At 49.5% G+C, this 17,507-nt stretch overlaps 1 protein-coding gene across 8 annotated transcripts in view; it reads left to right on the forward strand.

Moving 5' to 3' along the window:
• Mgrn1 (mahogunin ring finger 1) overlaps nt 1-17,507 on the forward strand; it is a 51,316-nt gene that overhangs the window by 22,356 nt on the left and 11,453 nt on the right. For 4 of the 8 annotated variants that reach the window (XM_029544305.1, XM_029544303.1, XM_029544306.1 and 1 more), the window contains exons 3-12: nt 766-854; nt 1,366-1,512; nt 3,649-3,766; nt 6,181-6,247; nt 6,702-6,751; nt 9,386-9,433; nt 11,174-11,242; nt 13,653-13,812; nt 15,513-15,622; nt 17,353-17,418. In XM_029544305.1, the coding sequence (XP_029400165.1) occupies nt 766-854; nt 1,366-1,512; nt 3,649-3,766; nt 6,181-6,247; nt 6,702-6,751; nt 9,386-9,433; nt 11,174-11,242; nt 13,653-13,812; nt 15,513-15,622; nt 17,353-17,418 (924 nt within the window). The remainder of the gene's footprint in view (nt 1-765; nt 855-1,365; nt 1,513-3,648; nt 3,767-6,180; nt 6,248-6,701; nt 6,752-9,385; nt 9,434-11,173; nt 11,243-13,652; nt 13,813-15,512; nt 15,623-17,352; nt 17,419-17,507) is intronic. The other 4 variants (XM_021208871.2, XM_029544304.1, XM_021208872.2 and 1 more) reach the window with 1 other exon arrangement.

Here is a 17,507-nt window from a genome sequence, read left to right on the forward strand (position 1 = left end):
AAAAAAAAAAACAAAAAATTACACAGAGAAACCCTGTTTGGAAAAACCAAAACCAATAAATAAATAAATAATAAAATAATAAAATAATTAAATTTTAAAAAGAATCATTTATGTGTATATATGAGGCATGCACATGCAGTACCCATGGACATCAGAAGATGGCATCACATCGCTGGAACTGGAGATACATGTGGTTGTGATGTGGGTGCTGAGAATAGAAGGCAGACCTTTTGGAAGAGCAGTCAGTGCTCTTAACTGCTGAGCCATCTCTCCAGCCTCTAAATCGTTCTCATTTTTACTTCATTCAGAGACAGGTGGGGATCTGCCTGGGTTATGATCGAGAGCATGTACAATCTGCATGCTTTACCCTGCTTAATGCCGTCAGAGGTGATTGCCTTTAAAGCTCCAGCACATTGTTGCTAGCAGAAGACATGAACACGTACAGTCATAGTTTCCTGTCACCAGTTGTATGTATTTTTATATAGGGGTATAATTACATGCATGTACACATGTATGTGTGTTGGCAGTAGTGAGTTGTAACCTACTAGAGGAGAATGCCCTAAGGGCCCAACCATGGCCACTTCTGAGCACCCTGCATAATGCTGAGAACTGTGGCTAAGTGACCAAGTCACTCTGTGTGGGGCCGACCCAGCCCACATACTGGCCAAATTTTAGTAAATGAACCCTTAAGTCCTGCCTCCTGTTCTCTGCTGCATCTTAGAGAGTCATCAGTTCAAGAGTGTTCACTTGTATTTTCTCTCCTAGTTTCCCTATGTCACCCCTGCCCCCCATGAGCCAGTGAAGACACTGAGGAGCCTGGTAAACATTCGCAAAGACTCTCTCCGGCTTGTGAGGTAACTCCTTCAGTGCTGCCCTCCTGGGGACCCTGTGTGGTGCAAGGCTTTGGGTTGTCCTTGGGAACGGGCCAGAGGTGTTTCCAGGGCCCAGTCTGTTCTCATATGCATTCAGACTCTGTAACAAGACCCTGAGCCATTAAATGAGGGGTTCTCCCACCGAAGCAGTTGTGTCTCAGTTACCAGCTCTGGTCTGGAAGCCACTGGAGGCCAGGGAATAGCTCAGATTTGCTGCTATGCATGGGATGGCTCCTGCCTGTTGTTAATGGCATACAATACTGCTTGAAACCCAAGACATCCGCACCAACAACACTTAGCCCTTGCTTCTGGGGCAGGAAGAAAGGGGAACAGACTGTGGGTTATAGGCCTTATGCCACAGGGAACAGGCCTCCTTCCTTTGCTAGCAAAGCAGACATGTCTAAGCAGCCAACTCTATGCTCACAGCTGTGTGGGCAGGCCAGTTTCTGCGGCTATGGCTCCTTACCTGCCATCTTCTGCTCACTTTTGGTAGGTACAAAGATGACGCAGACAGCCCCACGGAGGACGGTGAGAAGCCCCGGGTGCTCTACAGTCTGGAATTCACCTTTGATGCCGATGCCCGTGTGGCTATCACCATTTATTGTCAGGCAGTGGAGGAGCTGGTGAACGGCATGGCAGTGTGAGTCCCTGGGCAGCACTTTGGGTTCTGCAGGCTTTGCAGCATCCTCACCGTCAGCTCACTCTGCAGGCTCCATAGATCCACCTCCTTTACATAGAGAGACACCCAGCACCTGGAAAACTTCAAGACGTTGGGAGCTCTATGCCAGGAGTGTGGGGCAAAGACCAATACTATGTACTATGTTAGATCACAATTATGATTCTGAACTTTTGGAGATTTTCTTTAAAATATGAGTATTAATACTTTAGGGGTTTGTACCTTGCAGCCACAGCATGATCTCAGCAGGGCTGCGTCAGCAAGAAAGCCAACCCTGCCCTGAGTGGCTGCACAGATGGGTAGGAGTGTGTCTGTGCCCCTCCTACATTGGAGAAGGCCTTAGAGGCGCTCAGCTGTGGGATTGGGAGTGAGGAGGACTGTGAGTGCTGTTCAGCTCTGTGCCTGCTTATGTGGGCAGAGTATGTCAAGTCTTATATGGGAGTTTCCTCAGCCAGGAATGAGATTTGGGGAGGTCAGCTCTTTTGGGTACTTTCTGTGAATAGCTGTTCACATCTAACTGGTTAAGAAAACTCGAGGCTTTTCTATAGGCCTCAGGACTGGGCACTGGGTCATCAGTAGACTCCTTGAGTGGTACTGCACAAGTAGGAAGATGATGACTTCCCACACTTGGTTCTTTGAGGTTCCACTGTGGCCTGAGTTAATGTAGCAGTACTCCAGTGTGTGATGGGTGTGAGTGTACAGGTGGCCAGCACAAGCCCTGGGTGAACTATCAACCTGCTACAGGCGGTATGACCCTTGTGGTGTGCTGACCTCTCGGGGCTTCCAGTCTGCTGACAGTTGGGAAGAGCTCCTGTGTCTGAGTTGTCTTGGGAGGAGCTACCATAGCAGATGAGCCCTGGGCTCTGGGCAGGTGCTTTGGAGCTGCTCCAGAGGAAGTGGGGAGCACAGTGCAGTGGGTGCCCACCCCAGCCCGTCCAGATCAACAGTGCTGCTGTGTCCTGTGAGATACGTAAGATCTGGGTCCTCCTGCCACCAGATGGACTAGATAGATGGCCAGCTAAACATGGCTGCCCAGAGATCCAGTCCTGGTAGACCTTTTCTGAGACCTGCGTGAGGCCTGTTTGCCTCCCAGTTAGCTGGCTTGCCTGATACCAGCACCAGATCACCAAGTCAGAGAAAGAGGAAGCTCCAGGCCTTAGGGGCTGTGCTTGGGATTCAACATAGCCAGCAGGAGTTCTGTGTCCTGAGCTGCAGGATGGGAGACCTTCCTGTTCCTTTCCTGCCCCCTTAACTTTCTGTGGTTCTGGGGTCCCACAGTGTATAATTAAAGACTAGAGTACTGAGATTCCTGTCTTGGGCTGGCCTTTCACTACATCCAGGCTGGACCTCCCTGTGGGGCTCCCTCCCACACTGGCACTGACAGTCAGGACTGCAGGGACGTCACCCAGTTTCCCTGGCTCTGAGTGTGGCCTTTGTCCTCGAGACCCAGAGAAGCCCTGGGGCAGTAAGCATGGGTGGGATGGAACCAGTGAGGGCCATGGCTTGTATTCATGAGTGGGGACACTGGCTCTGCTCTCCGTTTTCTAAGGTCAGCCTGGCTATAGCAAGACAGACAGGAAGCTAGTCTCTGAGTCACTAGAGCACAGCTTCAGTGGGCTAGCATGGTGGTGCAGGGAACATTACACTCCAGAGGAGGGCAGGACATTTCATAACGTGACTCACATTGAAGCGAAGGCCTCACACTGTGTGGAAATGCCTGAGAAGCAAGCAACTAGGAAGAAGGGTTGGTACAGTGAGTACTGCAGTATGATCATTCAGAAAAAGGGAACGCACCAAACACCTAGTGGGCATGTTCTTCCCATCTAGAAGGCAGCAGAGATATCAGGCTGGCATGGGCCCTGGAAGAAATAGCCACTTAGTTTGGCTGGGCAGCCTCATGGTGAGCAGAGCTGGCAGCGGGAGGGAGGCTCTTATAAATGCAAAGGCCACTTGGCTGCTTCCTGATTCTATCTGGGATGGTTGAAGCTCTCAGTCCCTATAGAACAAATGGCTGCCAGTTGAGAGGAGTAACAGGAGGTGGGAAGCTGGGTGGGGGGCCCATGGCTCCACAGGAGTCAGGTGCTGCCTTGCTGCCCTCAGGTACAGCTGTAAGAACCCTTCTCTGCAATCTGAGACCGTCCACTACAAGAGAGGCGTTAGCCAGCAGTTCTCCCTGCCTTCTTTCAAGATTGACTTCTCTGAGTGGAAGGATGATGAGGTAACACTGGGGAATGCGAGTGGTGCACAGACATACATGCAGCTCAAACACCCACACATATATAATGTGAAAATAAAAACAAAACAAGCAGTGTCCTCTGGTTCCCTCTGGTGGTGGGCATGTTTCCTCTTCCACTGTCACTTTCCTGGGCTACTCAGGGAGCTCTGTAAACATGGGGATATCATGGAGCGAGGGGAGGACAGGACTGTACACCTTCCCTAGCCACTGGTTCTGTCTGGTTCTGTGCCGAGTTCACCCAGCCCAGCCGGCTCCTTCCAGGATGTGGAGTGTAGCTGAGAAGAGCATGAATGCTTGGCGACCACCTGAAGCACTAGAGAGCCCAGTGCACCCAGGCTTGCTGCTGTCTGCTTCCAACCTACCATGGGCCGGGTGGGGCTCTGCTCTTATAGCTAGCTTACCTGACTAACACCTAAACAAGCAGTTCCTGGATGAGAGGCTCTCCTTGGTCTTAGTTTATGACCTTATGAGGGCAGCAAGCTGCCAACATCACCATCAGCAGGAGCACTCTGGAGTGGCTTCTCTGAGTGGTGCAGGCTTACACAAGACAGACTTTCAGAGCAAGGTAGTAACCCAGGAAGGTCATTTGCTTTCTTATGTCCCAATTTGTGGGAAATGCCATCCTGGGTGATGTAACCATCCTGTGGTTCCAGTGTCCCTGCCCAACCTGATGCTGCGACTGCTCACATGACCATCTGCTGCTACCCCCTCTATTGCCTGTATCCTGCTTCCAAACACAAAAGGAACTATGTTGAGTGAAGCATGTTGTCCCAGGCATTGCACTCAGCCTGTACTCAGATTGGCTTCTGTTCCTCTAGAGATGAGAAACAGGCTCAGGTTGAATTTGTTCAGTTAATGAGCACAGGGCTGAGTTGGAAGCCAGCATTCTAAGTGTGGCTTCATTCCTGCAACTGTTAAAGGACACCTTGAATTGGGGGCTTACTCATAGTTTCAGAGGATTAGTCTGTGGCCATCGCAGTGGGAGCTTGGTGGCAGGCAGTCATGGCACTGGAACAGTAGATGAGAGTTCACATCTTATGAAAAGTTGCAGGCAGAGAGACTGGGCGGGGATGGGCTTTTTGTTTGTCTTTGTTTTGGGAGGGGACTGGCTTTCCGAGACAGGGTTTCTCTGTTTAGCCCCGGCTGTCCTGGAACTCACTCTGTAGACCAGGCTGGCCTTGAACTCAGAAATTCACCTGCCTCTGCCTCCCAAGTGCTGGGATTAAAGATGAGCACCACCACTGCTCAGCCCAGGCTGATCTTGAACTCACAGAGATCCGCCTACCTCTGCATTCCAAGTGCTGGAATTAAAGACGAACGCCACCACTGCCTGGCTTGGTTTTGTTGTTCAGGCAGAGTCTAAGTGCATGTAGACCAGGTTAACATTCAACTCAGAGGTCTGCCTGCCTGGGATCAATCATGTGTACTTATTTGAGACAGGGCCCACTGATGAGCTCACCACCCTTCTGCCTCTGCCACTGAGTAACTGGAATCAGGTGTGCACTGCTGTATCTGGCCCATTGACCATTTTTCTAGTAACTCCTTCGTGAGAATACATGAAATGTGTGTGCTCCCCTAAGATACCAAGAGGGTTCTGGAGACTGGATAGGCTCAATTTTGTCCTCTACAGCTTTGTGACAGGAACAAACAGGAACTGAGAGTGTTTCCTGGGACTGGCCCACAAGTGTAGATCAGGTGAATCCCTGAGTACTGCTGTGCTATCCGGTGCAGGGTGAGGGCCAGGGGTTCCAGGACAGTAGGTTTTTGTGGAGAGATAGGGACCTGTTCCATCCTAGGCTGCTGTCTTGGGGTGGGTGAGGATGGAACCATATATGGGAGAAGGCAGCTGCTGGCCTAGAAAGGGAAACATGGACCAAGTGGTCTCTCTAGCTTGTTGTTGCTCTCATTCCATCTCTGGTGGGGCTTGAACTGGACACTTTTCATCAAGCAATTACATAATAAAATTTCACCCAAAACAGGAGACTGTTCACAGTGTTCATGTTAAAACTGCCCATTGACCAACAACTTAGAAACAGGCAAATACAATGTGGCTTACCCACTGCCTAGAATAACTCTGCAACATAAAAAAGGAATGGAATTGTGGCTGAACCTGGAAAGCATGCTCAATGAAAAAGGTAGGCATAAAGAGATAGCCACTAAATGATCCAGTGTAGGAACTGTGCAGAGCAGGCACACCCTCGGCTATGGAAAGCACATGAGTAGTTGTCAAGGACTGAGGAGTTGGCTTTCAGTTTGGAGAGCCACTCAGGAGCCATAAGGTCTATGCTGTTTAGTGGCACTGAATGTCCTTGATCCCATCTGTCTGCTCCAGCTCAGGCTGACCAACTCACTACCTGATGTCTGTGGACCTGACCATATTTGCTTCCTTTCCTTAGCTGAACTTTGACCTGGACCGAGGTGTGTTTCCAGTAGTCATCCAGGCTGTGGTGGATGAAGGGGATGGTGAGCATCCTTGGTCTTTCCTCATCTTCATTTTCTTTTTTGGGGGGGGTGGGGGGGTGGGGAGGGTTCGAGACAGGGTTTCTCTGTGTAGCCCTGGCTGTCCTGGAACTCACTCTGTAAACCAGGCTGGCCTCGAACTCAGAAATCTGCCTGCCTCTGCCTCCTGAGTGCTGGGATTAAAGGTGTGCACCACCACGCCCGGCTTCTTCTTCATTTTCAAGTGTGTGGGACCTATGGGGAGGAAGTGGCTTCCTTCTCCCTGAGTCATCAAAGGACCTCTTCTGGGGACAGGGTGTCTGCCATAATCCACATACAGCTCATAGCCGTGTGACAGCGTGGGGAGTGGAGTCTGAGATGAGGGCAAAGACTGGAGTGGACTCAGGGCTGTGCCGGTGCTGTCGGGAAAGGGACAAAGTCCCAGCTATGACCTCTCTCTCTTATCTCACTGCTTTAGTTGTGGAAGTGACTGGCCACGCTCACGTGCTCCTGGCTGCCTTTGAGAAGGTAAGTGCCACCCTGGCCACCACCCTGTCTCCTGGGGACTGGGGCAGGCAGTGGTGAGGCAGAATGTTCGAGAAAAAGGCCAGCCCATTAGGACCCTCAAGAACCTGACAGCACAGGCTAGGGTGCCTGCATGGAGACCCTTAACCACAGACTGACTTTCCCTCCTCCAGCCACCATCCTTTTCCACCAGGTTCAGTATCCTCAGGTGCTACCAGGCACTGGTCGCAGTCTTGCCTGGAGTATGTGTGTTCTTTTCTCCCTATCCTGCCAGCTGCAGCTTGTAGTCCAGATAGGGACAGGCAGATTTCCATTCCCACAGGAGGCCTTTCCTGATCCTCTGAACTGCTGTTTAATGGTAGTACTTGTGTCAGGGTAAAAGTAGCCTTTAGCTTGTCATCTCAGAGCTGGCACGACACTGAGTTTGCTATGTGGATGCTCAGTGAATAATGGTGAGGTGGATGAGGGTCTGCCACCTGCTAGAACAACCCCAGCCCTATGTACATATATATGCATCCTCATTTGTCAGAGGTTTGGGTGTTTGTTACATGCCTGCTTGATGTCATCCCAGAGACTTCACCCTCCCTCAGGCCCTTTGCCATTCCTTAGCACTGCAGCTAAAACAGCACCAGTCTAGAGCCCAGGTTACAAGGACCCCAGCTCATTTCTGCTGACTCATCTTGAGTCCTGGCGACTTGGGGTTTTCACCAAGAAATGCTTTCAGTACGGAGCCCATTCCTACTGTGGCCCAGGTCTCTAGACCACTCTGGGATCTGCATAGCTTTGCCAGCCTGCTCTGTAGTAAGCCTTGGAATGCTCTTTTGGACCAGAAGTGCAGTTGACATGAGTGAGCTGGCCCCCACCTCTTGAGCAGCCTGTGTTTGGGACTTGTTGGGAGAAGTGCTCATAACAAGTTCTGGTGAGATGAATGGAGTCCCTCACAGGTATTCCAGTCAGTGCTTGCAATTTGGAGTTAAGTAAAAACCTTTATTTTGTAGTAAGACATTCCAGAGATTTCCATAAGTATCCTCTAACTTTACTAGACAACCCTGGTCTTGGTTGACTCAACGTGTACATTACAAAGCCTCAGCTCTAACCCCGGATGAGTCTTCCCAGCTCTGAGAGCCTGCTTCCCTAGATATCACCAGACACAGTTGTTGTAGTGTGAAGTTACTAAAAATCATCCGGCCGGACAAACCTCAGCGTGTGGGAGGCGGAGGCAGGTGGATTTCTGAGTTCGAGGCCAGCCTGGTCTACAGAGTGATTTCCAGGACAGCCAGGGCTACACAGAGAAACCCTGTCTCAAAAAACAAAACAAACAAACAAAAACAATTGAGCAGTTAAGAACACTGACTGCTCTTCTGAAGATCCTGAGTTCAAATCACAGCAACCGCATGGTGGCTCCCAACCACCCATAATGAGACCTGACGCCCTCTCCTGGGCTATCTGAAGACAGAGTGTACTTATATATAATAAATAAATAACTCTTAAAACTGGTACCGGCTCGCAGTCTCAGTTGTTCCCAGGCCAGGACATAGCCTGGGACGGAGACTGCATGTTTCTCCTTGCCAACGCCTCTCCCACCAACTCTGCCTCTGCCTCTTCAGAGCTCTGAAATCAGTCTCTCGGTCCCCATGGCAAGCTGCTGCCAAATCGCTCTGCACTCCCCAGTTTCCGCAGCTAGCTGGGGGTACACTCTCACCGCCCACGCTCCACTGCCTTTACCCTTCCCCTGAAGCTCACCTGAGTTGCCTTGAAATGCAAAACACCAGATAATCATAGTTTAGAATCAATAGATAACACAACCGCTGGGAGCGGAATCTATCATCCTAAACTCATCAACTCTTCTCTGTTAGAAATCTTCCAGCCGGGCGTGGTGGCGCATGCCTTTAATCCCAGCACTTGGGAGGCAGAGGCAGGCGGATTTCTGAGTTCAAGGCCAGCCTGGTCTACAGAGTGAGTTCCAGGACAGCCAGGGCTACACAGAGAAACCCTGTCTCAAAAAAACAAAAAAAAAAAAAAAAAAAGAAATCTTCCAGTGGCAGATTCTGGTAGATTCTACCACCAGATCTAAGAGTCCCAGGTCTACATTTTGCCTGCTTTGCTGTCCAAAAGGAAGTACCCTCCTCCTACATTCCCTCTTCTTCTCTCGGACAGAGAAGGCTTGCCTCCTCGCCCAGCGATATATATATATATTTTTTTTGGTCATCTTTATTATCCAATCAATTAATTAGGGGAAAATTCCACTACAATTTGTTTTATTCCATTTTGTTCTTATATTTTTATCTCTCTGAGTGTGTTTTGTGTCATCTTCCTCACTAAGCCATGCCCAAGAACTTTTGTGTTCTGACTCTAGCTTCTGGGTGCCAGGAAGTAGCTTGCCAAGATCAGAAAGTGGCTGAGTGGCTTCAGTTTGTACATGCTCAGAACCACTCAGGAGAGTTGGGGTCTACAAGAATGTTTGAAGGTGCTCCAGGTACTGTAGAAGGCAGGCATGAGGTCGCAGATGCAGACACTGGCCTGGCTCCTGTCTTCAGCCTTTTTTATTTTCAGCCATGAATGTAGGTTGCCTTCACCTGGCTGGGCAAGAGTGCAGGGAGGGGCCAGTGTGAGATTAACTGTGTCTCTCTCCTGCAGCATGTGGATGGCAGCTTCTCCGTGAAGCCATTAAAGCAGAAGCAAATTGTAAGTGCCAAACATCATGGGCCTTTGGGTTGCAAAACACATACAGTGCAGCTTTGAACACATTCCTGGACTCCATGGGCTGTTCTTTCTAGACATGAAGGAGCTGCTTGCCTGAGTCTGCCCTGTTGTGCTCTGGGATATTGGGGTCTATGTTTTGTGTGTGGCGGTTACATAGCTACTTGGTGGTACAGCAACTTGTGTAGGTCCCCAAGTCCTGCCCAGTTTGAACCATGGTGCACAGATTGCAGTCAGTTCTTGGTGAGAGTTTGCTAATGAGTGGGTGGAGGAACTAAGGAAAACGGGAAGCAGAAATATGGCAGCTGCCTCTTGCTTACAAATTACTGGAATAGAGCAACACTCGGCAAAGACTTGAATAGACCATGTCAGCATCTGAAGGGGGAGGAATCCCATGGTACAGGGGAGATTTGAGATAGCTTTTCTTGGGAATCACATTTTGTGATCCTACATAAAGCAGTTACTCCATTTGAGACCTTCAGTATGAGATTGATTGACAGGTAGAGTCTGTGTTTCAAGGCTGTGATGAGCAGTTGTCCTGTGTGTGGCTACCCAGATACCAGAGACCTGTAAAGTTACAGGGTGCGGTAGAGTTTATTAGCCTTTAGAGGAGAGGCAGAGTGAGTCCTGCCTGGTAGGTTCAGATCCTAATGGTACTAGGTAGGCAGAGACCCTACTTGTGGTTGGAGCATTTGTCTTCTGAAAGCCAGCTAGTAGATTCTGGCTTTCTGAAGGGTTGCCATGGTCCATGGAACTTGGGAACCAGTAACTGAGAGCACTTTGGGTCAGGTTAGCATGAGGCCTTAAAGTAGAAAATGACTGGTTTTGTGTCTAAGACTACTAGACGTGACTTCCATGTCTTGTGGAAACAACAGTTATATGGCTTGCTTTCTGCTGCCTACAGACAGCAGCTGTAGCCCTCTTGTGAATGACAGAATGGGTCCAAAGTATTTGCTCTCTGGTAATGGAGATGATTGTGGGCAGCTTGGAGCTGTGCCTTCTGGTATGGATGGATGCCTGCATGGATAGATGGATGGATGCATGGGTAGATGGATGAATGCATGTATAGATGCATGCAGGGATGGATGCATGGATGGATGGATGCATGTATAGGTGCAGGGATGGATAGATGGATAAATGGATGGATGGATGTATAGATGCAGGGATGGATGGATGTGTGGGTGGATGGATGGATGGATGGATGAGTAGATGCATGCAGGGATGGATGCATGGATAGATGGATGGATGCATGGATAGATGCAGGGATGGATAGATACATGGATGGATGGATGGGTAGATGCATGGATAGATAGATGGATGCATGGATGGATGGATGAATGCATGTATGGATAGATAGATGCATTCATGAATGGATGCATGGATGCATGCATGGATGCATGCATGGATAATGGTTGGATACATGGATGGATAGATGCATGGATAGATGGGTGGATGGTTGGATGCATGAATGGATAGATGCATGCATATATCGAACTACTAGCCCTATTTTCTACTCTCTGAGTTGCTAGGTGAGCTCAGGACAGGGCAGGGTTTCTTGCCTCTTGTTTGGGACATCTGCCCTCCCTCAGGAGGAGGAATTCAACTAGTCTCACAGACTTTCTAGCCACAATTTCCCTGGGACCTGTGGCTCTGGAGGTGATCTAGGTACAGAGAAACCCACTAGTGGAGACTGATCAAACCCCAGCACATCTTTCTGCTTTTTAGGTGGACCGGGTCAGCTACCTGCTGCAGGAGATCTACGGCATCGAGAACAAGAACAACCAGGAGACTAAGGTGCGTTCTTGTGGGCAACTTTTTGGGCTCCAGGCTGGCCACATGCCCAGGTTTCCATCTGCCTTTCAGAAGCCTACTCACTGGCTAACTTGCTAAGGTTTCCTAGGCTCAGAACCCACAAGGTTTGATGGGAAAGAGGCTTTCCCTCGAGCTTTAGGACTCAGGCTCCTCACTTTTCCTTAATTCCTATTTAGCAGTTAAGCCAATTAGAGGTTTGTGTCTCTGTGACTGACTACTTGAAAACAGCACCTGAAGCAAGTACAGTTCATTCACAGATTTACAAGTGCCAGTCTACCAGGCAGGGACAGTGAGATGGAGTAAAGGAGCTCATGTCATGGTAGCCAGGAAAGAGAGACAGGAAGGACTGTCTAGGCGCAAGCTTCCTGGCTCCCCAAGCACGCACTTGCCTTTAGTGATTTACCGCCCCCAAGGAGGACCCACTTCCTAGAGTTACTGGAACTTCCCCTAAGAGCTGGGTGTCAAAGCCTCCAACACAGAAGCCTTTTAGAGAGACACTTCATTCATCCCCAACAACAGCAGAAGATAGCAGGGTTTTTTTTTTCCCCAGAGCTTAGGACGGAACCCAGGGACTTGCGTTTGCTAGCTAGGCAAGCACTCTACCGCTGAGCTAAATCCCCAATCCCTTTGGGTTTTTTGTTTGTTTGTTTGTTTGGTTGGTTTTTAAATGTTTTGTCCTTTTCTCAGCATGTTTAAATCACTAAACTGTCCTGGCAGCCTGGGTCCAGGAGCCTTCTGTCTCTTCTTCTCATCTAGACAGGATGCATTTTGGCTTTTCCCTCGTTGGCTGAACCTTCCCTTTCTCTTGGTTCCAGCCTTCTCACAGACAGTGAGCTTTCTAGACTAGTAGACAGACAGACAGATATTCTAGACAGTTCTAGAGGCTGTGGTAGTTGATGGTGGAGGCTCAGCAGGGCCTGGGAAATGCAGCATAATGAAATGGGAACCTGGCTGCTTCTTACATTATTATTTTAAAGATATAATGATGTAAATCAATTTGTGTGAGGACTAGAACAATTTCTCACGTGTGTGTGTGTGTGTGTGTGTGTGTAAGAGGACAGTTTGTGGGGGACAGTTTTCTCTTCCACAGTGTGAATCCTGGTGGATTGAACTCAGGTTGTCAGACTTAGTAGCAAGCATCTGTACTTACTAAGCTGTCTAGTGGTCCAGCCAGATCTCCTGGTTTAAAGCCTTTGAAAGTCAGCCTGGTGTGGTAGTGTATACCTGTAATCTCAGAAGGCAGAGGCAGGAGGAAAGAAAGCTGTAAGTTTGAGACTAATCCACAATACATAGTGAATCCCAGATCAGCCAGAGCTGATAAACAAGGCTAGAAGTCAGCACCAACCTTGATATGACCTCGGGAGAGCAGGAAATGGCCAGAGCTGGGGAGGCAGGACAGTTTGACCAGGATGAGCCCATTTTGCTCACTTGCATTGACACCAGGGTCACATAGGAGCCATCTATGCTTTATTTGTTTGTTTTTTAAATCATCTATTTTGGTTTTTTGAGACAGGGTTTCTCTGTGTAGCCTTGGCTGTTCATTTGTTTTTAAAGATCTATTTTATGTATGTGAGTACTCTGTTGTTCTCTTCAGACATACCGGATGAGGGCATCAAATCCCATTACAGATGGTTGTTAGCCACCATGTCTTAGCTGGGAATTGAACTTAGAACCTCTGAAAGAGCAATCAGTGCTCTTAACCTCTGAGCCATCTCTCCAGCCCCTATTTGTTTTTAAGATAGAATCTCTCTATGTAGCTCTTACTGTCATAGAACTCACCGTGTAAACCATGCTGGTCACAAGTTTAAACAGATCCACCTGCCTCTGCTTCCTGAACTAAAGGTGTGTGCCACTACAGCAGATTAGCAATCTGGTTTCTATGGCAGCTACTTGGTGCTGCAGCTGTAGTTCAGATAGCCCTGGATAGTGCAAAGATGATTATGTGTGGCAGTGTTCGAGTAAATAAGCAAGTTCATTTACCCAGTTCATGTTTAAGATAGTTCCTTACTCTCCTTCCTGGGGTGGTTTCTGGAAGCTGATATAAATGAAAGTATTTCCAAGTTAGATCTGCTTAATGATTTGGCTGAATAGACAGTTCCAACTGTTGTAAAGACACATAGTTTTGTGTAGCCCTTCCTTTCTCTGCTTCTTTACAGCCTGACTGGAGTTGGGGGAGGCCAGGGTTCCTCCTGCATGTGAGCCTGGTACTCCCCCTATGGTGCTCCCCCATGGTGCTCAAGGGGCTCCACATGATCCTGATGCCTCCTATTCCCTTTGCCACAGTTTCTAGGGATGGTGGCACACTTAGACACAGGAGGGCTTGCTCTAGGCAGCATCAGGCCCACCTCAGGCTCTTACGAAGCCACTGACACCCATATATTTGTCTTCACAGCCTTCTGATGATGAGAACAGTGACAATAGCAGTGAGTGTGTGGTGTGCCTATCAGACCTGCGGGACACGCTGATCCTGCCCTGCCGCCACCTGTGCCTCTGCACTTCCTGTGCTGATACACTGCGGTACCAGGCCAACAACTGCCCCATCTGCCGGCTGCGTGAGCATACCCAGGGTTCTGATTGTGAAGATGCAGATTTGGGGACTGCCATTCGTACTGCATGAAACATGGAAACACCACGAGTTTCCATGCAAGGCATGGTGTTGATCCTTCGGGGAAAGATTAGAAGGAAGGTAGAGAAGTGTTCCAAGGCAGAAGCATGGTGACACTTGAACCAAGCAGGTTACGCTCTGAACAGAATCTTGTCAAGGTTACATAGGAACTATTCTTGAAAACCTTAAATCGAGGCAAAAGCAGAACACTGTGGTGGGTAGGAAGTCGGCAAGTGACGCTGGGTTGTTGCCCACATTGTAGACTCTAAGGAAACTCACCCAGGCTCATGGCTAGTAAACCGTCAGAAATGACTTCTGCTCTTGACCTTACTGTCTGAAAGCAGTGTGTCGCAGTAGTTGTCCCTGAGAGTCAAGTGTGTATCCATATAATGTGTGAGTTAGCACTGTAGCAGTTCCTTCTGGTCATGAGACAGGCTGTGCATACAGAAAGGGAAAATACAGTGTCTGAGGTGGGCTGGCTTGCTCCAGCCTAAGTTTCTGCAGGCCTTGTTACCCACGTGTGACAAAGGAGAGGTACTCTTCTTGCATAGAGGGTCTGCAGTGACCGGTGGCCGAGATGTACTGCCCTTTTGGAGCAGTCCTTTCAGCTTGTCCCACTGTGAACCTCCCACCCCAATATACACAGCTGCTCAGGTCCTCAGCCTGTGGACGTGATAGAGCTAGTGAAGCCAAGCACCAGACCTGGCCTCCTGGGCCACGCAGGGAGTGTGCTGGCGGGACCCAGAGGTCAGCAGGGCTGGAGCAAGGGTGGAGCTACGAGTTCTGTCCACAGTGCATGCCCTTCCTTTCTGGTTGCTATCTATCCAAGTACAAGTGATTGTGGAGAAGTGAGGCTGTTGTAGGACCCTAGATGAACAGGGTGTACAGGCTTTGTGTCTGTGCAGTGCTGGAAGCACATGGGGACTAGGAGACACAGCCATTGCAGCGAGGGGGTATGCTCAAGATGGCAGCCGTATGTAGGGCTAAGGTTGGAGGAATGGGTAGAAAGGGCCCTGCTGTGGAATTTGGAAAGTAGCAGAACTTAATACAGATGTGAATAGAAGGGCCACTATCCTGTTGCCTGCTCTCCACAGCACCAGGATACAGGCTGATGGCATGCCTTACTTGATCCTGATTTATGGCACATTCATTGACCTCACCTCCCTTCACTGTTTCTTTGGAATGTCACACTGTTTCCTGCTAGGCCACATTTATGGGCGGAGCTGACACTAGATGACCTTTGTCCTAATTTGTCCCTTCTGCTACATAACCAGTATCCATCCTAGTTGTCTTTGGTAGTCATCACATGTCCTTGCTCCTGTCCCACCCTCTGAAGAGCTCACAGGCTGAAGCCTGTAGTCTGTAGACCTCTGTGGTCTCCACTGTTTCACCCTACTGATATGAGTGGCAGCCACAGCTACTGTTACATGTAGAGGGGACCTTAGACAGCTGTTGGTCTTTCAGCTGCCCTTAGAAATTGCCAGTTCTCCATCTGCTAAGGATTCCCTCTGCTTCTGATGTGGAACATGTTCCTTGTTTCTTGGCACTGTGAGTGGCAAAATGTGGTGGATGTGCACAGTCTCTAGTGTCTCCCCTGCCTCTGAACTTTCGTCCTTCTTCACACCTTCTTCTTCTTTCCTGCTATAGCGTTCCGAGCCCTCCTGCAGATCCGGGCTGTGCGGAAGAAGCCAGGGGCCCTGTCTCCCATCTCCTTCAGCCCTGTCTTGGCCCAAAGTGTGGATCACGATGAGCACTCTGTAAGTGCTTTTCATCTTCCTTCTTATCTACAAGGTAGGCATGGCTCCCCACAGCACCCTGCAAGGTACTAATGAAGGACCAGGCAGTGCTGTGCGGACAGGAGCCTGCAGTGTTTGCCACCGTTTCCACCATTGACTTAGGCAGCACCCTTTGTGAGGCCCCTGTATTTCCTGTCTGCCGGCTGGCTTCGGCCTCAGCCTGGAGGCGCCCTCTACAGCCTGCCTACGAAGGCCTTGCAGCAGGCGGGTCAGGAGGGCCTTGTCAATTAATAGACCTAAAGAGCAAGGCATGAATAACAAGATGAGACGCATGCATAAGTGCCCAGACACGTGAGAGCAATACCTAGAAATGGGCGGGAGTCTGCAGGGGAGGAAGGGAGAGCTCAGCCTGGGACAAGACCTTGTCTTCAGCTCCCATTGCACATCTGCCACAGGGACCAGTAGCTTCTGATGGGCTTGCCTCCACTTTAAGAGGAAAGAATAATAAGCTCTGTGGCCCGGGAATCCAGGGACAAAGCCTTCATTCCCAGAAGACCTGCTTCATTTATTCACAGCCAGCAAGAGCAGCAGATGTGTTGTACTCTCCTACAGTAGACTTCTGAAAACTGGGCCAACAGTTGGATTTTTGTTCTGTTGGGTTTGTTTGTTTGTTGTTTTTTGGGTTTTTTGTTTGTTTGTTTGTTTTTGAAACACATTCTCTCTGTGTAGCCCTGGCTGTTCTGGAACTCATTTGTAGGCTAGACTGGCCTCAAACTCAGAGATCCACCTGCCCCTGCCTTCGAGTGCTAGGATTAAAGGACGTGCCATGGCAGCTGGCCTACGCCAACATTTAAAGGCCTAGAAGTGTTCCATGAAATGTAGATGTTTTTGGCTTCTCTTTCAAACATTGAGGCTTCCTTGAGGCCTCTGGACTAGAGGTGTAGCATTCCTGCTCCAGTGGGCCACTGCCCTGCCACACACACAGGGCCCCTGCCACAGCTCTGCTGTCTAGCATACTGTGTGGGCTTTGGTTGAGGAACCATACACTCACCAACCGTGTGCTTGCTGGTTATAGGAGAAATGGCTCTGAGCTAGGCTGCCCCATGAAGGGGGGGTCTAATGCTGCAGAAGGATCCACTGGTGCTGGGCAGTGCTGGGTGTGTCAGTGGGCTTTGCCCTGGTGGTTGAAGGTCAGATGGATCCCTTCCTGTTTGTCCTCTTATTCTGAGTGAGCCAATTGCAGAGTAGATGCAACCTTGATTTGTAATTAGCCAGAAGCTCTAATCTGCTCTGGGAACCACCTGCCTTTTGCAGGCGTCTGAGAACCTAAGTGGGTGCCTGTTCTCTGCCCTGTTATCCTGTCACTCTGTCAAGGCCATTCCTGTGAAGTACCCAGATGAGGTCTCCAGATGGTCATGATGAGGCTGGCTGAGTAGCCACTCTCATGTCACCTTGGCCAAGACCTCTTCTTCTGGGGAGACCCAGACCATGAGTAGGTTAGGTTTGGATGAGGACAGATCTGGTACCTTTCCTTTCTGTGTGGGACCCACTGCAGGACTCCCAGGAACTGTTGATATGTGCAGGCAGCCTGTGAGGAGCCCTGATGCAGAACTTTTGTTGTGTTAAGTCCACCATAGTTTTGGAGTTCCTGGGTATGCTTGGAGGCAGTGAGCCAGAGCCTGTCTCACCCTGCTAGTCCCCATGCCATGTGGAGGTAGAAGTTGTAAAACATGTGATTTTTATTTTGACAGTGTCCCTTTAAAAAATCAAAGTCGCACCCTGCCTCCCTGGCCAGCAAGAAACCTAAAAGGGAAACAGTAAGTGTGTTTGGTCATACAGCTCCGTTTTGCCTCAACCCTTAATTTTAAACCATCAAGTGTGGGAGGTCATCTTAACCCCAAGCTAA

This window comes from Mus pahari, chromosome 12, assembly GCF_900095145.1.
Source record: "Mus pahari chromosome 12, PAHARI_EIJ_v1.1, whole genome shotgun sequence".
NCBI lineage: Eukaryota > Metazoa > Chordata > Mammalia > Rodentia > Muridae > Mus > Mus pahari.